General features: G+C 46.6%; 1 protein-coding gene across 1 annotated transcript in view; it reads left to right on the forward strand.

Annotated features, from left to right (window-relative positions):
- The window catches only part of LOC137346802 (2-(3-amino-3-carboxypropyl)histidine synthase subunit 1-like), a 252,585-nt gene that overhangs the window by 221,708 nt on the left and 4,651 nt on the right, over positions 1–26,226 (forward strand). Inside the window, exon 7 of the mRNA XM_068010675.1 lies at positions 79–213. Coding sequence (XP_067866776.1) covers positions 79–213 — 135 coding nt within the window. The remainder of the gene's footprint in view (positions 1–78; positions 214–26,226) is intronic.

Raw genomic sequence — 26,226 nt, forward strand, 5'->3', positions numbered from 1 at the left:
GTTTTATCTCTGTGAAGGAGTTATGACCGAGTGCATCCCATCAGTTCATGTGTTCCGGTTTCCTCCCTCTCTGTTTAGGCAGCTGTAGCTCTCAAGGAGGTCGAGTGGCAGCAACGATACCCAATGGACTTCTATGCCAACCAGTCGCTTGGTCCATGGACCGTCAACCATGTGACTTACCAACCCGTAAGGAGAACGAGAAAGGCCAGAGAGGTGAGTCGTGACTCAGATCAGTCATATTTTATCTCTTGATGCTGATGGTGGTCTGTATGGGTTTGGGTGCCAAGGACTATTTGGCATGAGAGCAGGTAAAGATGGCATGTGTGCAACAGTCTACCACCCTCCCTTTAATAGTGCCATGATACTGAGTCTGCCACACGCTCACCTTGGGTGGCCAGCCCGTTTTATTTGTTGATGCTCTTGGGTTGAGAGAAATGACATTTCCTCCCACACGGGATTGAAAGGAGTGTATGGAGAATCAGAAGTAGATAATTTGCTCATCAAATTTGGGTTTGCCCCTGATGCTTAAGAAGAAGAAAGAGCCTTGAAGGTTCTTTGCTTCCTGTCCACGTATAGATGGGGTTCGCTGCGACTCTGAGTAAAGTCTTTCCCCTTCTAATTCAGCCTCAGGCCTCCCCGTGTGTGACTGAGCTTTATGATCCTAGATCAGCCTGTGGGGGTTCCTGAGTGGGCAGGGCTTTGCCGTGCGTTTTTGAAAACAATAGAGGTGGATGTCAGGAAGTGGCAAAGGGTTGAGGTCATGATTGTAAGGGAAATGAAATTTGGGAGTGGTCATTATTGGAAGAGTTAATATTAACCCTTCAGTTAATCCAGTTTCACTGTGCCAACCTTATTCTCTTCTGTTGCATTGTTTGTTCTTGGTGCCAGGCTGATGCTTGGAACCCAGATGCTGTTGAAGCAATCAAAAAGGAAACGGAAAGACTCCTGTTTCACAGGCTGGGGAAGAGAGGAGAAACAGGGAATGAGAAAAAAGCATTCAGCCTCTCAAATCCACTCAATCTGCAGACCATGTACATTCAACCTTATCACAGACTCTACACATTTAATCTCCTTCCACATAACATACTGCCGCTTTGCTGAAAACATCCCAGAGGCGGCAAAAATGCGAGAACCTGAACTGATTTGAGTGACAGTGTCATTTAGCACAACAGATCACTGTCCTGATTATCAGATACCAACCCCCAGAACCTCAGTACTATATGAGTGACGCATGCTCATAGCCTTCGGGCCAAAGAATTCGTTTTGGAAACGAGCAATCGCTTTCCTTTTTACCAATTTTCATTCCCTCTTTCTCCTTGTTAAGGTAGAATTCCTGGTGCTTTGGGCCTCATCCCACTTCCATGCACTTTATCCTTGAAGCCACTGGGGAATAATGTCTCTTGTTCAAAGTGGCTGTCCGTTTACTCTTTGACTGGGTGGAGGCAGCTGAGAGCCAAAGCTAGTGTTACAGGGGGACACCAATCGCCTGGCTTCCCTCAATCCTCAGCAACGAAATTAAGTTCAGCTCCGCTGGTATCCCTACATCACAAAGAGCCATAACAACTACTTTTATTTTGTATAGCACCTTGACTGTAATGAAAGGCCCCACAGGAGTGCTATCAAACAAAATTTGACACCAAGTCACGCAAGGAGATATTAGGGCAGGTGAAAGTGATAGGCTTTCAGGGAGCATCTTACAGGCAGAGAGAGCGGCGGGGAGGGAATTCCGGAGCTTAGGACCTTGGCAGCTGAAAGCACGGCCGCCCACGGTGGAGTGATGAAAACCGGGGGATGCGCAAAAGGGCAGAATTGGAGGGGCGCAGAGATCTCGGAAGGGTGTCGGGCTGGAGGAGGGTAGATAGGGAGGGGCGAGGCCGTGGAGGGATTCCAGAATCATGATTGAACCTTGTCATCAGCACAGTACTGGGCCTTTGAAGGCAGGCCACTTGGAATGACGTAGGCAAAAAGGGAGAGGCACTCGGGAAGGAAACAGTGAATTGGTAAACAGAAAGGACAATGTGTAGTGACATTTACCACAGATCGGGCCATTTAATCATCGTTATGTGAAATTGGGCTTTGAAACACATGCAGTGAGCTCGGATAATAGGTCTGCAATTGAGGAATATCATAAATAAGCAATTATCATCTATTAGATTGAGGTACAGGCACAAAGTACATCAGACTTTTGCATGATATCTATTACACTGTTGCAATGTCCTTTAGCTACTGTAGTGTAACATTATTCATTGTCACAGAAAAAGCACTTTGGGATTAAATGAACAAAACAAAGATCATTTTCAAATATTTTATTTGGTTTCAGTGGGAAGCTTAAACTGATGAGCTGCGGCAGATGCACTCTGATTATATTTGTGGTACTTGGTAACCGTTCATTAATGGCCTGGGTCACTGGTGAGACTGGGGTTTTGGACACATTTTCAAATAGTGTGGATAGGGAGGACTAGACTGATGTTTGTATTCACGTAGAACCTCTTAGTCATTCTGCCCCTTGTGCCTGTTCCACCATTCTGATCAGTACCTCAGCTCCATTTACCTGTCTTTACCCCATATCCCTCGATTCCCTCACCCAACAAAAATCTATCGATTCCGGCCTTGAAAATTTTGAATTGACATCCCCACCCACACCCCCTACCCAGCATCCACAGCTTTTTGGGAGAGACAGTTCTAGATTTCCACCAAGCTTTTTGTGGAAAAAGTGCTTCCTGATTTTACTGTTAGATAGCTTAGCTCTAACTTTAAGGTTAAAATCTTAAACTTTCTTTGTTGATACCACCCTGTTGCCCCTTCTGTCCATCGTGTCTCTTTGGGTGCAGTACCACACAAAATAAATCTTGCATTTATATAGCACCTTTCACGATCTCAGGACGTCCCAAAGCACTTTACAATGAAGTACTTTTGAAGTGCAGTTACTGTTGGAATCGGACACCAAACACCTTCCAGTACCCCATCCAATGGTCAATTCTCATGACTAGGTTGAACAGCTGCTCAGTGGTTCAACTATGAGGGTGCTGAATTTGTGGTCAACACCCCAACCAAACCTGATCCCAGCCTCACTCAATATTCACACTCACGCTTACACTTCCCAGCAAGGTTCACGGGATAGTGATCAAGCTCGGGAGTTTAGACCTTCGAAACCAGTTGTAGAACCTCACCTACTGTCCTGGCTGAGGACAGCCAATACAATCTGGACCAGAAATTGGACGGGGAGCTTCTGAATCTGTATAGTTCAGTGCCAGATCTCAGTGAGGAATGAAACTTGTTTTTTTACTTTATCACCGCAATGTTTAGGACTGAACACAAATCTGAGAAGAACACTTCCAATGTAATAGCATGACATCTCCATTTCCCCCAACTAGCCATTCTTGAGATTAGCAACAACAACTTATATTTATATGGCACCTTTAACATAATAAAACATCCCAAGCTGCTTCACAGGAGCATTTATAAAATGAAGTATGACATCAAGCCACATAAGGAGATATTAGGTCAGATGACCAAAAGCTTGTTCAAAGAGGTCGGTTTTCAGGAGGAAAGTGAGGCAGAGAGGTGTTGGGAAGGAATTCCAGAGCTTAGGGCCTCGGCATTGAAGGCATGGCAACCAATGATGGAACAATTAAAATCGAGGATCCGCAAGAGGCTAGAATTAGAGGAGTACAGATATCTCAGAGGGTTGTGAAGCTGGAAGAAATTACAAAGATAGGGAGGGGCCAGGCCAGGGATGGATTTGAAAACAAGGATGAGAATTTTTAAATCAAGACGTAGCTTGACCGAGAGCCAATGTGGGTCAGCGAGCACAGGAGTGATCGGTGAATGGGACTTGGTATGAGTTAAGGCCAGGGCAGGAGACTTTTGGATGACCTCTAGTTTACAGAGAGTAGAATGTGGGAGAGCAGCCAGGAGTGCATTGGAATACTCAAGTCTAGAGGTACAAAGGCAAGAATGAGGGTTTCAGCAGCAGATGAACTGAGGCAGGGCGAAGTCAAGCGATGTTACAGAGGTGGAAATAGGCGGTCTTAGTGATGGCACGAATATGTGGTCAGGGGTAGATAGGAAACCAAGGTTGTGAACATACTGGTTTAATCTCAGACTGTTGGCAGGGAGAGGGATGGAGTCAGTATCCAGGGAACAGAGTTTGGAGTGGGGACTGTAAAAGAAAACAAAGTTGTGCCGATGTTTGCTAAATTAAGGAGCCATTTTTCTGGTGTGAGCTGAAACAAGCTGGGTTCACACTGTCCTTAACTAATTCATGGCAGCAGCCAGCAGAGAGGAGACTGACCTGAACTGTGGATTATTACACTGGGTACATCAAAATATCTCTCCAACTCCCTTAGGCAATCATAACTAGTCCAGGAGATCATGTGGACCATGGCTTATCTCTAAAACCTTCTATATGATACAGTCTCTGTCGCAGTCAAGAGTTTGTTCAGCTCCTTCTTGAAGGTATTCAGAGAGTCAGCACCCACGGCACCAGTGGGCAATGTATTCCAAAGGCTCGTTACTCTCTGGGGGAAGAAGAACTGCCCGACACCCAGTCTATTCCTATTCTTGAGTAGTTTAAATGTAGTTTTAGTCCATTTGTGAAAACGTTTTACAAGACATTGATCCAATACTGGGTATAGTTTCCTCAGTCAGCAGCTGTCCTTGACTCAGTTACATACGCGGAGAGTGTAGAGGCTATTTAAACATCATGCATTCCACAGCCCAGCCCAGCCCAGATCCATCCTACACCTGCAGTTCCACCAAGACACACTTAATAAGGACCATGATCACTGGCTGATTCCACTGAGATCAGCTAATTAAGTATAGACCACAGCCTGAAACATGGGGCTTGCTGGCCTGTGTGATTCAATACCAAGCATTTACCCCCTGCTAGTCCATCCACCCCCGCTCTGTTTAGGATTAATTCCAGCAGGTTGTATATTTCCAGACGTCACTCTCAATTTCTGTCCACGTCATTACATCGGAAAGAGCACGGCTCTGACTGGGAAGACTTGTCATCAGTCCGTCTGGTGTGGGGGTGGGTCAGGTGCCAGTGACACATACTCAGACGTGAAGCTGCTGATGTAAAGCAGACCTATAAACACAGTGTTCCCTCCACCTGAAACTAAGCATGGATGAGCTCCTTCCATTATGTTCCTAGTTCAGCAAGCTGTGAACAATATCGTCCAAACTGTCCTGGTGATACATTTATAGGTAGGAAACACGGCAGCCAATTTGCACACAGCAAGCTCCCACAAAGCAATGAGATAATGACCAGATAATCTGTTTCAGTGATTTGGTTGCGAACTAAGTATTGGCCCCAGGACACCAGGGAAAATTCCACTCTTCTTAGAATAGTGCTGTGGAATCTTTTACACCTCATCCAAAGAACAGCACCTCCTTGGTACGGTACTGTAGTGTCAGCCTAGAGTATGTGCTCAAGTCTTTGAAGTAGAACTTGAATCCACAACCTTGGCAAAGGAACCAGAGGCAACATGAGAAAAACATTTCTTACGCAATAGGTGATTCGTATTTGGAAAGCCCTGGCTGATAGGGCGATGGAAACTGATTCAATAGTCACCTTCAAAGGGGAATTGGATAAATACTTAAAGGAGAAAAAAATTGCAGAGTATAGAGAAAGGGCAGGGATTGGAACTAACTGGATTGCTCTTTGACAGAGCCAGCACAGACTTGATGGGCAGAGTGGCCTCCTCCTGTGCTGTGCTATTCTAGGATTCTCTGATGCTATGAACCATTTAACTCACAGGTGAGAGTGCGATCCACTGTGCCATAGCTGACAAGGACACCTCAGGATAGATATAGACGTGGAAGGTCATGCAGCCTGTCCAAGCTCATCCTCCAGAGACCTTACTGTTTTTTTTTTTTCGTATTTATCCTCATGTTCTGGGTGACATTAGCAAGGTCACATTTACTGTCCTGAGAAGGTGAGACTAGGCCCTGGCAGTGAATGCTGTAATGTGCACTGGAGTCGTGTGTAGGCTAGTCTGGGTGAAGGTGGCAGCTTCCCTTCTCAGAAGGACGCTAGTGAATCAGGTGGATTTTTAAGCAAAAAAACATAAGATTTCATGGTCAACTTTCTGGCGCAAGCCCACAGATTTATTGACTACATCTTACCATAGTGAGATATGAAGTCTTAACCTCAGATCCAGAAAAATAACCATTGTAATCCTCTATCCCCACATTGCTGCATTCAACTGTCTCTTAAATGATTCCAGTTTCACTGTCCTTCCCTGAAGCCCATATGTCAATCTTCCCAATGACAGTCTTAAATTGCAACAACTTGCACCTTTAAGGTAGTGAAGCATCCCAGGGTGCTTCACAGGAGCGTTATCAAACAAAACATGACACAAGCCACGTAAGGAGATATTAGGATAGGCGTCCAAAAGCTTGGAGGTAGGTTTTAAGGAGATGGCTGCCAACGGTGGGCGAGGAAGGTTGGGGATGCACAAGAGGCCAGAGATTGGAAGAACGCAGAGATCTCAGAGGGTTGTAGGACTGGAGGAGGTTACAGTGATGGAAAGGGCCAAGGCCCATTGTACTTCCGCTGGCTGTTTGAAAGACTTATCCAATTAGTCCCACACCAACCCTGTCCTTTCCCCATAGTAAAGGCCTGCTCGGGGCTGCAGTTGAAACCCGACCAGAGCCCGACAGAACCACATCTGACCCAAGCTTACCCGGCCTGAGTTTTTTGATTTTTTTCCCATGCTCAACCCGACCCGACCACCGCAGTGAAGTTGATTATATTAAAGAGGTTGTGCTCTACCTTGGATGGAATCGCTCACTGCAGACTAGGGCGGAGTCCGGATGGACGTTTCCCGCCTTGACGTCTTGGCTGTTCAAGTCGGAAGTTTCTCCGTCCCTGACCAAAAGGGCAGCACTGTGTCCGACCCGGCCCGACCTGAACCGAGCCCGAATGCCAGACCTGGAAGAGAGACTTGACCCTACCCGAACCTGACACATGTCGGGTCTCGTCGGGTTCAGAACGGGTAGCCATGCTCTACCCCATAGCACTGCAATTTCTTTTTCAAATATTTATCCAATTCTCTTTTGAAAGTTATTATTAAATCTCCTTCCACCACCCATTCCAGATCATTAAAAACTCACTGCTGAAGGAAATTCTCCTCATCTCCCCACTGGGTCATTTGCCAATTATCTTCAATCTGTGTCCTCTGGTTACTGGCCCCCTGCCAGTAAAAATAGTTTCTTTTTTGCTCTATCAAAACTCCTTGTAATTTTGAACATCTCTATTAAATCTCCGCTGAGCTATTTCTGCTCTGAGGGGAAGAATCCTAGCTTCTCCACATAACTGAAGTCCTTCATCCCTGGTCCCGCAGTTTTGTTTGACAGACAAAGACTATTGACTCCACAATATACAGGCCCCACCGCTTATATCAGGCACGTTGCTGCACTATGCACGATGGCCGGTGCTATTGCAATAAAGAATGTTCCTTCCCATTTGCCAACCGTTTGCCCTGTTGTTTCCACCCCAACTCTGACCTGCTGGTTTTTATTTAAACTGCAGTCAGTGGTTAGTGCAAACTGTAACCAAACCACTGAGAGGGAGTTACATAGTATTGACAGCACAGAAACAGGCCATTCGGCCCAACTGGTCCATGCCAGTGTTTATGCTCTACACGAGCTTCCTCCCGTCCTACTTCATCTCACACTATCTACATATCCTTCTATCCCTTTCTCCCCCATGTGTTTATCAAGCTTCCCCTTGAATGCATCGATACTATTCACTTCAACCACTCCATGTTCAACATTCTCATCATTCCCTGGGTAAAGAGGTTTCTCCTGAATTTGTTAGTGGATTTATGGGTAGTTATCTCAGGGTTTAGTAAATTGAAACTTGCCGTGGTGATATTCCTGATGTTTTTTCTTGTATCCAGCACAATTTAGTGAGGTGCAAACTAATGTGCAAGCGCAGCTGTTTTGGCCTGAAGTAAACGGGTCACTTTCAGGCACTGTAACCGACAACTTTGAAATTGATGTTAAGGCAGATGAGTAATATTTCTCACATTTTGGTCGATATAAACAACTGGCCATTTTAAAAGTGGACCTTTTAAGTGGTGGGGGACCATGTCATATAATGAATGTGGTGTGCTGTGACGAGGGCTCGATTTCCCCAGTGCCGAGTGATTGATTGATGGATTGTAGCACATTGGATCCTGAACTGTTTCAAAACATGCTCATCAATAAATCCTTTGTTGGAATGTTTCACCTCACATTCCTGATTAGCTGGAATTGAGTGCCTCTTAACTGTATCTCTGAGATTTTACTGCAGGTGATGCAACAAGCGCTATTTAGAGCAATCAATACCCTTCAGCTATTCAAGATACTTCATTTGCTTTGGTGTGAACATGAGTGCCTTTTAAACAGAGCAACAAGCAAACATGCAGCTCTTTGTAAATCCTCTTCCCCTCTCGCCCCTTATCCTCCAATTGCAAGCAGCCCTTCTACTACAGTATCTGCCCATCATCATTCGGCTTTATTTATCAACTGTACTTAAACGCAAGCCAATTAACTAGAGGCAGCAATTTAATGAAAAATGTACAGAGCTGGAAAAAGAAATGGAGCCATAAAAAATTCAAAGTGATCCTTGACAACGCAGCCGGCCGGTGACGTCATCCGACTGCGCCAACCTGCGAACGTGCGCAAACGGGCTCCTGCTGTCAGTGCGTGCGCTGCGTTCCGCATTGCCAGGACCAGTTGGCGCGTGCGCGGATGATGTCATCACGTAAATTGCCAGAACTGGTACACGCATGCGCAGATGAGGTCATCGCATAACGCGGGAGAGAGAGCAAGCGGAGAAGCGGGGATAGAGCGGGGTGTGGGGGGGAAGCAGGAAGGAAGCGGCGAAAGACCTTGGTGGCAGCGGCGGGTGCGCTCCCCTCCTGCCCCTCCCCCCCCCCCCCCGCTCTCTCCAGCAATTCCGCGCCCCCCCGGCCCGATCTCTCTGGCCATTGTGTGCTGCCATGTGTTTACATTACCTTTGTGTGATTATTTGAGCAGCGCCATCTTAAGTCCTGGAAGCTGCCTGAACGTCACTGACTGTGACGTTTTAGTTGAACAGGCTGCATTTGTGCATGTGCCAGTGCAGCGCCACCTAGTGACTGCATTGTCAGCAAATACAGCCTAAAAAATTCAGCGTAGGACGGAATGGGAGGGTCTTTAGCTTTGCAAAACAGGCTTTGTTTTCCTACTTCTTGGGAAACGGCAGATTTCTGTCACCTTTGGATGCTGATTCCAGGGGTCAGCGGTTGCCCTGTGCTGTCATTTCCTACACTACAAAAGTGACTACACTTCAAAGGGACTTCATTGGCTGTAAAACACTTTGTAATGTCCTGAGGTCATGGAAGGTGCTATATAAGTGCAAGTTAGTTTGTTATTCTTTCTAAATCAGTATCTCACCCTCCGCCACCCGCCTTTTAATGAGACAACAATTCTATCTTAATTGTTAAAGGAAGTTTGCGAATAAATAGAAAAGCAAAATACTGCAGATGCTGGAAACCTGAAATAAAACAGAACATTATGGAAATACTCAGCAGGTCTGGCAGCATTTGTGGCGAGAGAAACAGACCTTTCATCAGAATTGGGAAAAGTTAGAAATGTAATAGGTTTTAAGCAGGTGAAAGGGGGGAGGGTGGAAAACCAACAAAAGGGGAAGGTCTCTGTTAAGGTGGAAAAGAGGAGATTAAATGACTAAGGAGTTGGTAGTACAAGACCAAAGGGAGTGGTAATGGGACGGGTAAAGAAACAAAATATGTGTCTAGAGGAGGTGTGAATGGCAGAATGACGAACAGCTGTCATCCAAAAACAAAGGAAACTGAGAGTAGAACTGAAACCTGTCGAGATAAAGGAAACAAAATATGGGCAGATATTATGGTCTGAAATTGTTGAACTCAGTGTTGCGTCCGGAAGGGCTAATTGAAAGATGAGGTACTGTTCATCAAGCTCACTGGAACACTGCAGCAGGCTGAGGACAGAGAGAGCAGCATCAGAGCAAGGTGGAGAATTAAAATGACAGGCAACCAAAAGCTTGGGGGATGGGTTAGATTGAGTGAATGTCTCCCTTTTTCGATTAGGCACGTTACAGCCTTCTGGATGCACTGCAGCAACTTGCCAAGGCTCCTTTGACAGCGCGCCCTGAACATGTGACCTCTACCACCTAGAAGGACAAGGGCAGCAGATTCAATGGAACACCATCACCTGCAAGTTCCCCTTCAAGTAACACACCATACTGACTTGGAAATATATCAGCCTTCATCATTGCTGGGTCAAAATCCTGGCACTCCCTCCGTAGCAGCACTGTGGGGAACCTTCATCACACGGACTGTAGCGGTTCAAGAAGGCGGCTCACCACCACCTTCTCAAGGGCAATTAGCAAAATGCCGGCCTGACTGTCACATCCTGAGATTGAATTTAAAGATCACTGACAGCACTAACAAAACTTGCATTTATATAGCGTCTCTAACTTAATAAAACAATCCCAATGTGTTTCACAGAAGCATTATCAAACAAAATTTGACACCAAGCTACATAAGGAGATGTTAGGACAGGTGATCAAAAGCTTGGTCAAAGAGGTAGGTTTTAAGGAGCTCCTTGAAGGAGGAGAATGAGATAGAGAGGTGGAGTAGTTTATGGAGGGAATTCCAGAGCTTGGGGTCCAGGCAGCTGAAAGCATGGACACCAATGGTGGAACAATTAAAAGCTCAGATGTGCAAGAGCCCAGAATTGGAGGATTGCGGATATCTTGGAGGGTTGTAGGGCTGGAAGGAGTTACAGAGACAGCACCGTACAGTGGGAAGGTGTACATCGAGTCCCTTCACTCAGGCCAGAGTCTGCAGTTCCTCTTTCAGGGTAGGAGGGGAAGAAGCAAATTTAGCTGGGGGCTGTGCTGACTGGGCCGGTACCTAGTGCCCTGTGGCATGCTGCCACTGGGGCACCAGTGAGAACGAATAGTCTGTCTGCTGTCAGCACCAGAGTCCAGGGACACAGGGGCAAAATATCCTCAGAGAGTGGGAAACATTGATATTCAAAAAGACTGGGTGTCCTTGTACATGGATCACAGAAAGTTAATATGCAGATACAGCAAACAATTGGGAAAGCAAATGATATGTTAGCCTTTATTACAATGGATTGAAGTATAAGAGTAACAAAGTCTTACTTCAATTATAAAGGGCCTTAGTGAGGCCACACCTGGAGTACTGTGTACAGTTTTGGTCTCCTTACCTAAGGAAGGACATACTTGCCTAGAGGGAGTGCCACAAAAGTTCACTGGACTGATTTCTGGGATGAGAGGATTGTCCTATGAGGAGAGATTGAGTAGACTATTCTTTCATGGGATGTGAGCATCACTGGCTAAGCCAGCATTTTTATTTATTTTTATATCAAGTTTGGATGGTGTGTGGCTTGGAGGGGAACTTGCAGGTGGTGATATTCCCATACGTCTGCTGCCCTTGCCCTTCTAGTTAGAAGAGATTGTGGGTTTGGAAGGTGCTATCGAAGGAACCTTGGTGAGTTGCTGCAGTGCATCTTGCAGATGGTACACACTGCTGCCACTGTGCGTCGATGATGGAGGGAGTGAATGATTAATGTGGTAGATGGGGTGCCGATCAAGCGGGCTGCTTTGTCCTGGATGGTGTTGAGCTTCTTGACTGTTGTTGGAGCTGCACCCATCCAGGCAAGTGGAGAGTATTCCATCACACTCCTGACTTGTGCCTTGTAGATGGTGGACAGGCTTTGGGGGAGTCAGGAGGTGAGTTACTCGCTGCAGGATTCCCAGCCTCTGACCTGCTCTTGTAACCACGGTATTTATATGGCTACTCCAGTTCAGTTTCTAGTCAATGGTAACATCCTGGGTGTTGAAAGTGGGGGAATTCAGCAATGGTAATACCATTCAGTGTCAAGGGGAGATGGTTAGATTCTCTGTAGTTGGAGATGGTCATTGCCTGGCACTTGTGTGGCATGAATGTTACTTGCCACTTATCAGCCCAAGCCTGGATATTGTCCAGGTCTTGCTGCATGTGGACACAGACTGATTCAGTATCTGAGGAATCGCGAATGGTGCTGAACATTGTGCAATCATCAGCGAACATCCCCACTTCTGACCTTTTGATGGAGGGAAGGTCATTGATGAAGCAACTGAATATGGTTGGGCCTAGGACACGACCCTAGAGTTTAAAAGAATGAGTGACAATCCATTTGAAACCAATTGAAACATAAAAAATTCTTAATTGGCTTGACAGGGTAGATGCTGAGAGGCTGTTTCCCCTGGCTGGCTGGGGAGTCTAAAACTAGCGGCACATTCACAGAATAAGGACAGAGATGAGACATTTCTTCAAAGGGTTGTGAATCTTTGGAATTCTCTACCCTAGAAAGCTGTGCATGCTCAGTCATTGAGTATATTCATGACAGAGATTTTGGGGCACGAAGGGAATTAAGGGATATGGGGATAGTGCAGGAAGGTGGGGTTGAGGTAGATCAGCCATGATCTTATTGAATGGCAGAGCAAGCTTGAAGGGCTGAATGGCCTATTCCAGTTCTTATTTCTTAAGTTTATGTTCTTATAGGGTAGTTTACACTGAAAACAAATGCATGAGGTATTGATAGATACCTGACAGTGGATGTACAGGATGTGAACTCTGTTACTAGCATTAATTGTACCAACACAGAGTCAGTTACCCTTGCAGGTGTAGGGTCCCCAGAGAGAGAACTGCAATTTCAAAACAATAAAAACAGAGCTTCTTGTGCTGGCCTTGTCACGATGCAAAATCTCAGCAAAATTGTTAATGAACGTTTCCTCTCCCCCAGGAACCTTGATCAAACTCTTCTCTGTTCTGAAAGAGAAAAAGAACTTGTATTTCTATAACCTTCCACAACCTCAGGACAGTGCTGTACAGCTAATGCAGTGCTTTTTTTTTTAATTTACTCGTTCTTGGGATGTGGGCGTCGCTGGCTAGGCCAGCATTTATTGCCCATCCCTAATTGCCTTTGAGAAGATGGTGGTGAGCCGCTGCCTTGAACCGCGGCAGTACGTGTAGGGTACGTACACCTACAGTGCTGTTCGGAAGGGAGTTCCAGGATTTTGACCCAGCAACAGTGAAGGAACGGCGATACAGTTCCAAGTCTGGATGGTGTGTGGCTTGGAGGGGAACTTGCAGGTGGTGGTGTTCCAATGCATCTGCTGCCCTTGTCCTACATGGTAGAGGTCACTGGTTTGGGAGGTGCTGTCGAAGGAACCTTGGTGCATTGCTGCAGTGCATCTTGTAGATGGTACACATTGCTGCCACTGTGCGTCGGTGGTGGAGGGAGTGAATGTTTGTGGATGGGGTGCCGATCAAGCGGGCTGCTTTGTCCTGGATGGTGTCGAGCTTCTTGAGTGTTGTTGGAGCTGCACCCATCCAGGCAAGTGGAGAGTATTCCATCACACTCCTGACCTGTACCTTGTAGATGGTGGACAGGCTTTGGAGAGTCAGGAGGTGAGTTACTCGCCTCAGGATTCCTAGCCTCTGACCTGCTCTTGTAGCCACAGTATTTATATGGCTACTCCATTCCGTTTCTGGTCAATGGTAACCCCCAGGACGTTGATAGTGGGGGATTCAGCGATCGTAATGCCATTGAATGTCAAGGGGAGATAGTTAGATTGTCTCTTGTTGGAGATGGACATTGCCTGACACTTGTGTGGTGAGATTGTTACTTGCCACTTATCAGCCCAAGCCTGGATACTGTCCAGGTCTTGCTGCATTTCTACACAGACTGCCTCAGTATCAGAGGAGTCGCAAATGGTGCTGAACATCATGCAGTCATCAGCGAACATCCCCACTTCTGACCTTATGATTGAAGGAAGTTCATTGATGAAGCAGCTAAAGATGGTTGGGCCTAGGACATACCCTGAGGAGCTCCTGCAGTGATGTCCTGGAGCTGAGATAATTGACCTCCAACAACCACAACCATCTTCCTTTGCACCACTGGAGAGTTTTCGTCCTGATTCCCATTGATTCCAGTTTTGCTCCTTAATGCCATACTCAGTCAAATGCTGCCTCGATGTCAAGGGCAAAGACTCTCACCTCTTCTGAAGTATTGTCACTGTTGTAATTTAGGAAACACTGCAACCAATTTGCGCACAGCAAGCTCCCACAAGCAGCAATGGGATAATACAGATAATCTGTTTTTATTGATAATGGTTGAGGGATAAACATTGAACAGAACACTGGGGAGAATTCTGCTGCTCTTCCTCTTCAAAATAGTGCCACAGGATATTTTACACCCATCCGAAAGGGCAGACAGGGCCTTGGTTTAATGCCTCATCTGAAAGGCGGTACCTCTGTCATTGTGGCACTGTACTGGGAGTGTCAGCGTTGCTTTTGTGTTCAGTGGAGTGGGGCTTGACTCGACGATCATCTGACTCAGAGGCGAGAGTGCTACCCACTGAGTCACAGCTGGTACCACGTGCATCAGCTGCCATTTACCAAGTTGTCAAAGTGGGCATTCTGGGCATTCTTCATGTGTGAGCCAAGGTTCTTAGACCTTGGGAATATCACAGCTGAACCCGATTTTTTTACGTCACACTATTTCCATACATGGGCACTATACAACCCTGATCACTGAATAGTGATCAGAACTAGGTACCCTCACTGACTCCCTCCTGCCCACCCAAACCCACAACACCTATTGTGGTATCACTACTGTAACCTCAGCTGCAATCAGCCAATGGCACCAGTTGGGGGTTGAACTTGCAATTCCACAGGCTTTACAGAACAATATATCAAAGCAAAATACTGCGGATGCTGGAAATTTGAAATAAAAACAACCTACCTTGAAGAGGTTCTGCTCTTCTCTCCGACCGGACTTTCGTTTGTCTCTTTTACCTTGTTCACCTTCATTGCTGTCTATTTCCCTCCTGGTGTTTGAAATTTTGCTTTTACAGAACAATATATACCTTTGTTACCTCACCTACCCCTGCTCCTGCCCCTACTCTCCTCCACTGTCCTCTGCCGCTGCCCCTACCTGTACCTCACACCACTGCATCTGGAAGCCTTAGCCCCACCAAGCTCGGCTTCACCGGTGCTCTCCTTGCCTACCTCCCAAATCCCATCTTAAAGAATCCCAAACACTGCTGCCTTCACCCTATCCCAGTAGGATTGCCAATCACACCCGCTGGATTGTCCTGGAATCTCCAGGGCATTTCTGTAACAACACTCAAGAAACTCGACACCATCCAGGACAAGGCAGCCCGCTTGATTGGCACCCCATTTCTGTAAAACAAAAAAAAATCCGGGAGAGAAATCATCAGGACGTTTTCTGTTCCCCTTTTGTTCTGACCAGATTCGCAGCAAACAGCAGAGCCGCGGCCCTGGTAAAGACATGCCGTGGATAGAGCTGTTTCTGGAATGCAGGTGATTGTGGGTATTGTAGCCACCATTACGGGCCTTTTCCCATGAGGATTAACATGCCTGGTGGCCAGTGGCAGGAATGTGGGGGCTGGGTGAGTGGAGATGGGAAGTCATGTGATGACTACAGTCAAAACAGAGCCTGCAACCCCCGATCCCATACCAACTTCCGCACCGTACCACCACTTGCTAATCTACACTGGCTCTTCATCTCCCAGTGCACTGACCCCAAAGATAACATCTACTTTTACAAACCCCTCACCCCTTTCCTCATCTATTTTCCACTCTCACTCTCTCTTACTCTCTACTTCACTCTCCATCACCTTTCGCATTCTCCCTTTCACACTCTCGCCCTCTCTCACTTTTCCTCATTGCTTCTCTTTCTTTCTCCCTCTACCTTTTTCTCTTTCTCGCACATTCTTTTCTCTTCCTCCTCTCATTTCCCCTCCTTTCTTTTTCTCTCTCCATCTCTCCCTCTCTGGACACCCCTCTCCCTCTGCACATTTTCTTCTTCCCATCTCTTTCATTCTTCCCTCCACCCCTTCCTTTCTTCCCACTACATCTCTCACTCTTTTTTGTAAGCATTCTTTTATTTTCTTGCCCTATTCCAAAGGGGGGGGGGGTGTTACTTTCTCCTATTAAATGCAGGAATTCCTGCAGGTACAGGAACACTGGGAACTGAGCTTCATATTCTGTTAATAGACGTTTCATTTGAAAAAAACAGCTGCAAAAACAAGTGTATTTTTGAAAACTGCAAAGTAGGTATGACATTGAGCTGAACAGCGTGAGGACAATGGGATCAGGCTGGGGTGGGGGAGGGGAAACCAGCACAGGTTCACGTCATAACAGAGACTCAACATACCTGAGCAGGAGAGAGCAAACAAAGAGACAGTAAAACCATGGCATTGTCATCTCGTAGCTTTTCTCTGTAGTTTGTGAGATTTTATTTATATTTTCCATTTCGCAGCTGTTGAGTGGGAGAATTGCTGGCATTTAATGATTTATTCGGGTCTCGAGTAGTGTTTGCTTTATTGTTAATTGCTATGAAATAAATCCCAAATTGGCTCGACTCTATATTGCTGCCATAACTTACACTCTCGCCTCCTGTACTGCCAGAGAACTGCTCACTTCAAAGCAAACAGCACCATCCACCGACAGCATCTGGCATTTCAACCACATTACATCGAATCTACAGCACAGAGACCGGCCATTCGGCCCAACTACTCTATGCCAGCTCCATATGAACATCCTCCCACCTTACTTCATCTCACCCTATCTACGTATCCGTATATTCCTTTCTCCCTCATGTGCTTATCTTCCCCTTAAATGTATCTATGCTTTTGCCTCAACTATTCCCTGTGGTAGCGAGTTACAATTCTAACCCTGCTCTGGGTAAAGAGGTTTCTCCTGAATTCCCTATTGGATTTATTAGTGACTATCTTATATTTTATGGCCCCTAGTTTTGATCTTCCCGACAAATGGAAACATTTTCTCTACGTCTACCCTAACAAACCCCTTCATAACTTCATGAACCCTCCCCCACCACCACCCACCCCCAACCTTTTTACTAGAGAAAAGAGCGCCAGTCCGTTCAGCCTTTCCTCATATTTACAACCTCTCAGTTCTGGTATTGTCCTCATAAATCTTTTTTGCACCTTCTCCAGTGCCTCTCTATCCTTTTAATAATGTGGGGACCGGAACTGTGCATTGTACTCCAAGTGTGACATCAAACGTTCACCGCACCAAAAGACGACACTTTTCCTCCTCTGGTGGAAAAACAAAAATAATTTCCATTCATATAATGGCTTATCAGGTCTTCAGGATGCCTCAATATCCTTTAAATGCTCCCAAAATGTCAGCCATGGCTTAATGGGTAGCACTCTCACCTCTGAGTCAGAAGGTTGTGGGTGCAAGCCCCAGTCTAGAGACATGAGCACAAAATCCAGGTTGATACAGTGCCAGAACGGAGGGAGTGCTGCACTGCCAGAGGTGCCATCTTTTGGATGAGATGTTAAATAATTCACTAATGTCCTTCAAGTCAACAGTCCTTATCTGGTCTGATGTACATGTGACTCCAGACCCACATGTGACTCTTAATTGCTCCCTGAAATGGTCCAGCAAGCCACTCAGTTATAGCAAACCAGTACAGAAAAGTCGAATAAGAATAAAACTGGACAGACATCAACCTAGGCACCGGAACTGAGAAAGGCACAGCCAGCCCTGTCGACCCTGCAAAGTCCTCACTAACATCTGGGGGCTTGTGCCAAAGTTGAGAGAGCTGTCCCACAGAATAGTCAAGCAACAGCCTTGACATAGTCATACTCACTGAATCATACCTTACAGCCAGTGTTCCAGACACCTCCATCACCATCCCTTGGTATGTCCTGGCCCACCTGACATGGCTGCACAGTGGTATATAGTCAGGAGGGAGTGGCCCTGGGAGTCCTCAACATTGCCTCTGGACCTCACGAAGTCTCATAACATCAGATCAAACATGAGCAAGGAAACCTCCTACCACCCTCCCTCAGTGCTTCTCCATGTTGAACACCACTTGGAAGAAACACTGAGGGTAGCAAAGGCACAGAATGTACCCTGGGTTAAAGGCCTGCTCAGGTCGGGGAGAAAGAACCCGACCCGAACCCGACCAAACCACAGTCGACCCAGCCCAAGTCCCTCCAATTTTGCCCCGAGCCCAACCCCAATCCAAGCCCAACCCCAACCAAGCCCTTTACTTACCTGCCGACTCAGAACCTCCAGGAAGCTGCAAACGTGTGCGTGATGACGTCATAGAGACATCACTCGCTCACTGCGCAGACTCAGTTTCCCTGCTTGACATCGTCGGACTCCCAGCTCAGGGAAGTTTTTTAATTTTAATACTTACCAGCAGAGAACTTAGTGTGTGTGTCCAACTGGACCCGGAAGTGGGGCCTGACTCAACCCGAACCCGACACATGTCATCGTGTTCGGGTCGGGTAGCAGGCCTTTACTCTGCGTTGGGGACTTAAATGTCCATCACCAAGAGTGGCTCGGTAGCACCACTACTGACAGAGCTGGCTGAGTCCTGGAGGACATATCTGCCAGACTGGGCATGCAGCATGTGGTGAGAGAACCAAAAAGAGGGAAAAACCTGCTTAACCTCATCCTCATCAATCTACCTGTCATAGGTGCATCTCTCCTTAACAATATTGGTAGGAGTGACCGCCCCATAATCCTTGTGGAGATGAAGACCCATTCGGACACTGAGTACAGTGTGTTGTGTGACACTATCACCGTGCCAAATAGAATAGACTCAGAATAGATCCAGCAGCTCAAAACTGAATATCTATGAGGCACTGTGGTTACAGACCACAATCTGTAACCCCATGGCCTGACATATCTCTCACTCAACCATTACTATCAAGCCAAGGGACCAACTCTGGTTCAATGAGGAGTGTAGGAGAGCATGCCAAGAGCAGCACCAGGCATACCTAAAAATGAGGTGCCAACCTAGTGAAGCTACACCACAGGACTACATGAATGCTACACATGGAAGCAGCATGCGATCGACAGAGCTAAGCAAACCCACAACCAATGGATCAGATCAAAGCTCTGCAATGGTGCCACATTCAGTCGTATATGGAGGTGGACAATTAAACAACTAACCAGAAGAGGAGGAGACTCCAAAAAAATCCCAATCCCAAATGATGGGGGAGCCCCGCACGTCAGTGCAAAATACATTTGCAACCATCTTCAGACAGAAATGCCAAGTAGATGATCCATCTCAGCCTTCTCCTGAGGTCCCCAGCATCACAGATGCCAGTCTTCAAACAATTCAATTCAGTCCACAGGATATCAAGAAATGGCTGCAGGCACTGCATACAGCAAAGGCAATGGGCCCTAACGATATCCCAGCTGTAGTACTGAAGACATGTGCTCCAGAACTAGCCACACCCTTAGCTAAGCTGTTCCAGTACAGCTATAACAGTAGAAAATTGCCCAGTTATGTCCTGTACACAAAAAGCAATACAACTCCAACCCGGCCAGTTACCGCCCCATCAGTCTACCCTCGATCATCGGTAAAATGTCGTTGACAGTGCTATCACGTGCCACTTACTGAGCAGTGACCTGCTCACTGACGTTCAGTTTGGGTTCTGCCAGGGCCACTCAGCTCCGGACCTCATTGCAGCCTTGGTCCAAACCTGGACACAGGAGCTGAATTTCAGATAGAATGTGAGAGTGACTGCCCTTGACATCATGGCAGCATTTGGACTGTGTAGCATCAAGGAGCCCTGGCGAAATGGAAGTCAGTGGGAATCAGGGGAAAACCCTCTACTGATTGGAGTCATACCTTGCACAAAGGAAGGTGACTGTAGTTGTTGGAGGTTAATGATCTCAGTCCAAGGGCATCACTGCAGGAGTTCCCCATGGTAGTGTCCTAGGCCCAGCTATCTTCAGCTTCTTCATTAATGGCCTTCTCTCCAACCTAAGGACAGAAGTGGGGATGTTCACTGATGATTGCATAATATTCAGCACCATGCACAAATCCTCAGATACAGTCCACATGCAGCAAGACCTGGGCAACATTCAGTCTGGGGCTGATAATTGGCAAGTAACATTCACGCCACGCAAGTGCCAGGCAATGACCATCTCCAACAAGAGAGAATCTAACCAGCTCCCCTTGATACTCAACAGCATTACCATCGCTGAATCCCCCACCATCAACAACCTGGGGGTTACCATTGGCCAGAAACTGGACTGGAGCAGCCATATAAATACCATGGCTACAAGAGCAGGTCAGAGGCTGGGAGTAACACCTCCTGACTCCCCAAAGCCTGTTCACTATCTACAAGGCACATCAGAAATGTGATGGAATACTCTCCACTTGCCTGGTTGGGTGCAGCTCCAACAGCATTCGACACTATTCTGCACAAAGCAACCCCCTTGATTTGCAACCCATCCACCACCTTAAACATTCAGTACTGACGCACAGTGGCAGCAGTGTGTACCATCTACAAGATGCACTGCAGCAACTCACCAAGCCTCCTTCGACAGCACCTTCCAAACCCGCGACCTCTACCACCTAGAAGGACAAGGGCAGCAAATACATGGGAACACCACCACCTGCAAGTTCCCCTCCAAGATACACACCATCCTGACTTGGAACTATATCGCCGTTCCTTCACTGTTGGGTCAAAATCCTGGATCTCCTTCCTAACAGCACTGTGCATGTAGCTACACCAGAGTACATCTTTAGTCTCACATCATCAAATAAGAAATGTAAGTTGCACTTAATGGTTTTACAGGGATTACAGTAACAAAGTAACAAGTCATTCTTGGAGTATGCCACTTTAAATCTTCTTCATCAGCGGTTCAAGAAGGCAGCTCACCACCATCTTCTCAAGGGCAATTAGGGATGGGCAACAAACGCTGGCCTGGCCAGTGACGCCTACATCCCATGAACAATTTAAAAAAAAGAACGAGGCCCCATCTGCCCCTACCTGTGGATGCAAATGATTGATTGAGGGACATGTGGATCCCATTTTAGGTTGGTTGCGGATGCTTGGATAGGTCCTTTACCCAATAAGCAGGTTGATAAAACTAGAGACTTAGTTTGATAATTCACTTCATTTACTATTGACAGAAGATTAATTCTAAACCCCTACATATCTGTACAGACTAACGCACATCAACCTTGCATCCAAAACTCACTGTGCCTGGATTTTAATGAGGACCCGAGAAGATGGCTTCTGTAAGTCTAGCCATGCTACTGTGTCTCAGAGGCAGCAAGAAGTCTCTTTCTAAGAAAAACGTGGCATCTCTCTTCATACCAATCTCTTCGATGGTCCTCTCCCGGCAGGATGCAAGGCCATCCAATGTTTCATGACCACCCAGTTGTCCGAACTGATTGCCAAAGATGAGGGGGCCCTATATACCTTTACACACCATACTGTTACTTCCTATCATTGCTTTTCCCAGAGTCATTGCTTTGTTGTAAACAACCTTTAATGCTGTTCCACCACCCATGGATGCGATGAAAACCTTGTGTTTTAAAAGCTTATATATGTTATCAGCATCATTGAAGGGAAAATAACAAGATCAAAACCAGTTCTATCGACATTACTGTTTTGTCTTTGTTAGAAATTGAAGTCATGTAAAAGCATATCGATGTTCTGGCAACAAGACCGTTCAGTTTGGCTGGAGGCTCATTTGCCCTGTTCCATTATGGACTTCCCAATCTAATGCTCCATGCAACACTATAACTGATAACATTTAGAGACGGATGATCTCTGAAGCCAGCTCTCTGTGAAATCACACGGCATGTCATATTCTCGATTATCAGTCTGCGGCACTCTGTTGGAAGGAGGTTTAATTCCTGCGATGTGCTTATCACTGGCAAGTCACACTGAGGCTCACTCATGTCAAGCGAATCGGTTCAGTATGAGCATGCACTGTAACTCCAGGTAAATTGCAGACCGGATTGAAGAGTAGAATTCCATCATATCTGATTCCTTTTCCCGCTCACTCCCATCCTGTGGAATTGCCTGACCCACTCAGATAGAACAAAGCCCCTGTCCTGACTCATTTCTTACTTGCAAGAAGGTGATGGGCTCCAGTAAATATTCCAATGTGTTGCATTCATTGGCCAGTTTAGGTATCAGCCCCATTGGACTCACAGTCCCTGGCTTCACACAACTGCGGATCACACGGAAAGAATACAAATAACTGCATTTATATAGCACCCGTAACAAGATAAAATGGCCCATATACTTCACATAGGAGATCCAGAGAGAGTAGGAGGGAATTTAGGAGAGAGGGAGCGAGCGGGAGAGGATTGAGGCAAGAGATGGAGCAATTGTAAGAGGATTTAGGACAGAAGGGGAGCGAGCAGAAGAGGCTCTAGGAGAGCGCGGGAGAGGATTTTGGAGAGACAGAGCGAGCGAGAGATGATTTAGCAGTCAGACCGACAGAGCAAGAGAGGATTTAGAAGAGAGGTGAAGTAAGAGGGAGAGGATTCAGGAGAGAGGTGGCGGGAGCGGGAGAGTATTTAGCAGAGGGAGTGAGCAGGGGAGAATTTAGAAGACAGAACAAGCGGGAGACGGTTCAGGAGAGACGGAGCCAACCTTATTAACAGATAGGATGTGGAGTTCGAAGCTCACCTTAGGTTCAAACACATTGTGACTGAGTGCAGCATTAACACACAGTAGAATCTGTGCTTCTGCCTTGACTCCCAGTGGATCAAATGCTCTGATCTCAGCCATGTTGTTTACGGAGCAGAACCCAAGTTTTCTTCATCAAAGAGGGAGAGAAGTTTGCCTTGACCTGTGCTCTCAAACCTCCTGGTGTCTAGATATTCTGTGGGATTAGCAGAGGGGTGCAACAAAACATGTGTGGGATCTCCTACACAGCATTACTTGGAAGTTCCTGCACAGAAACAGAATGAAGGAAATGTTTCTGTTCCCCATGTGCCTCCTCTCACTCCATTTACTTCATTTCACCCCATCGACATATCCCTCTATTCCTTTCTTTCTTATGTGCTTGTCTAGCTTCCCCTATAATGCATCTATGCTAAAGGCCTGCTACCCGACGGGACCCGACGACATGTGTCGGGGGTTCGGGTCGGGTCTGACTTTCAGGCTGAGGTCTGGGTCGGGCCGGGTCTGGGTCGGACACACACACAACTCCACAGACTCTGAGCCTGCGCAGTGAGCGTCTCTATGACATCATCGTGCTCATGCGGCAGTAGTGCAGCTTCCTTCCTTTCCATCCATCCAAAAGTGATAAGTACAGTGAGTGCACTATGGTCGGGTCGGGCTCAGGTCCGGTGTGGTTCTGGGTCGGGTTTTTTTTTCCAGACCCAAGCAGGCCTTTAATCTATGCTGCTCACCTCTCTGACACCCAGTTGTAGTGAGTTCCACATTCTAACCACTCTCTGGGTAAAAATATTTCTTCTGAGCTCCTATAGGATTTATTAGTGACTATCTTGTATTTACGGCCTCTAATTTTGGTCTCCCCGCAATTTTTATTTGTTCATGGGATGTGGGCGTCGCTGGCCAGGCCAGCATTTATTTCCCATCCCTAATTGCCCTTGAGAAGGCAATGGTGAGCTGCCTTCTTGAACCGCTGCAGTCCATGTGGGGTAGGTACGCCCACAGTGCTGTTAGGAAGGGAGTACCAGGATGTTGACCCAGCGACAGTGAAGGAACGGCGATATAGTTCCAAGTCAGGATGCTTGGAGGGGAACTTGCAGGTGGTGGTGTTCCCATGCATCTGCTGCCCTTGTCCGTCTAGGTGGTAGAGGTCGCGGGTTTGGAAGGTTCTGTCTAAGGAGCCTTGGTGCGTTGCTGCAGTGCATCTTGTAGATGGTACACACTGCTGCCACTGTGCATCGGTGGTAGAGGGAGTGAATGTTTGTGGATGGGATGCTGATCAAGCGGGCTGCTTTGTCCTGGATGGTGTCGAGCTTCTTGAGTGTTGTTGGAGCTGCACCCATCCAGGCAAGTGGAGAATATTCCATCACACTCCTGACTTGTGCCTTTTAGATGGTGGACAGGCTTTGGGGAGTCAGGAGGTGGGTTACTCACCACAGAATTCCCAACCTCTGACCTGCTCTTGTAGCCATGGTATTTATGTGGCTACTGCAGTTCAGTTTCTGGTCAATGGTAAGCCCCCAGGATGTTGATAGTGGGGGATTGGAAACATCTTCTCTACAGCTACTCTGTTGAACAGATTCAATATCTTGAAGACCTCTATCAGGACCCTCACTCCCCAGTCTTCTCTTTTGTAGAGAAAAGAGCCCCAGCCTGTTCAATCTTTCCTGATAAGTATAATCTCTCAGTTCTGGTATCAGCCTTGTAAATTTTTTTTTTACACCTTCCCCAGTGCCTCGACTTCTTTTTTGTAATATGGAGAGCAGAACTGTTCACAGTACTCCAAGTGTGGCCTAACTATGCTCACTGACCTACACTGGTTAAGCAACGCCGCAGTTTTAAAATTCTCATCTTTGTTTTCAAATCCCTCCATGTCCTTGCCCCTCCCTATTTATTTTATTTCATTTAGAGATACAGCACTAAAGCAGGCCCTTCTGCCCACCGAGTCTGTGCCGACCAACAACCACCCATTTATGCTAACCCTACAGTAATCCCATATTCCCTACCACATCACCACAATTCCCCTACCACCTACCTACACTAGGGGCAATTTACAATGGCCAATTTATCCAGCAATCTGCAAGTCTTTAGCTGTGGGAGGAAACCGGAGCACCCGGCGAAAACCCACGGCGAGATCCCGGGTCCCTGGAGCTGTGGTGCTAACCACTGCGCCACTGTTCCGCCCTAACCTCCTGTATCCTCCTCCAGTCCCACAACCTTCCAAGATATCTACACTTCCCCAATTCCAGTTGTTCCACATTGGCAGCCATGCCTTCAGCTGCCTGGGCCCTAAGTTCCAGAATTCCATCCCTAAACCATTCTACCTTGTTTTCCTCCTTTAAGATGTTCCTTAAAACTTACCTCCTTAATATCACCTAACGTGGCGCGGTTTCAAATTTTGCTGGCTAACGCTCCTGTGAGGCACCTTGAGATGTTTTACTACATTTAAAGGCGCTATATTAGTACAAGCTGTTGTTGTTGTTGTTGTAACCCGGATAAGATTTGGGCTGAGAACAAGCTTGACAGGAAGAGATCAAGTGAGAACGGCAGGATATAAATCATGTCCCACAGAAGTGTGAATATCACTAATTGCATTCTTGTTGATACCACCATTTCAGATCTGTCATCTTATCCCCATTCATAGTTACTTTATTGTTCATTGATGTTTGTTATTTGGGGGGAGAGGGAGGGAGGAAGGAGACAATATGTTAATGCCGAGAATGGAACATTTTTCCTTGTTACCAAATGTCCGCATGCGATACCCAGACACAACATCAGATTCCTTCTGGTTGTAACCCTAGAACTTGTCTTAAGCCCAACTTCAGAACAGCACCCATTTCCATTTCCCACTCCAGCCATCCTGTGGTGTCTCTGAGTGACACTGGCCAACCTACTGCCGGTTAGAGAGAAAAATTAAATGCTCACATTTATGTAGTGCCTCGGTGAAATATCTCCGTAGCCCTTCCCAATTGTTACGTTTTTAGGCTGTAGTCATTATGGAGCAACAGGACAGCAAAGTTCTACTAACAGAACTGACAGTTAATCTGCTATTGATGGTGTTGGTTGAAGAAGGACTATCAGCCAGGGCACTGGGAGAACTCCCCTGCTCTTCAAAATAGTTCCTTGGGATCATAGAATCACAACAGCACAGAAGGAGGCCATTTGGCCCATCGTGTCCACACCAGCTCTCCAAGTGAGCAATTCCCCCAGTTCCATTCCCCTGCCTTCTCCCCATAACCCTGCACATTCTTCTTTTTCATATAACAGTCTAATTCCCTCTTGAAGGCCTCCACCACATTCTCATTCCAGATCCTAGCCACTGCCCGTGTGAAAAAGTTTTTCCTCATGTTGCCATTGCTTCTTTTGCCAGTTACCTTAAATCTGTGCCCTCTCGTTCTTGATCCTTTCATGAGTGGGAACAGTTTCTCCCTATCTACTCTGTCCAGACCCTCATAATTTTGAATACCTCTACCAGATCTCCTCTCAGCCTTCTCTTCTCCGAGGAAAACATTCCCAACTTTTTCAATCTGTCTTCTCATGAATCTTTTCTGCACTCTCTCCAATGCCCTCACATCTTTCCTGAGATGTGGCACCCAGAACTAAAAGCAATACTCCAGCTGAGGCCGAACTAGTGTTTCATACAAGTTTAACATAACCTCCTTGCTCTTGTACTCTGTCTTCTTTGG

Source organism: Heterodontus francisci, chromosome 30 (assembly GCF_036365525.1).
Source record: "Heterodontus francisci isolate sHetFra1 chromosome 30, sHetFra1.hap1, whole genome shotgun sequence".
Classification (NCBI taxonomy): Eukaryota; Metazoa; Chordata; class Chondrichthyes; order Heterodontiformes; family Heterodontidae; genus Heterodontus; species Heterodontus francisci.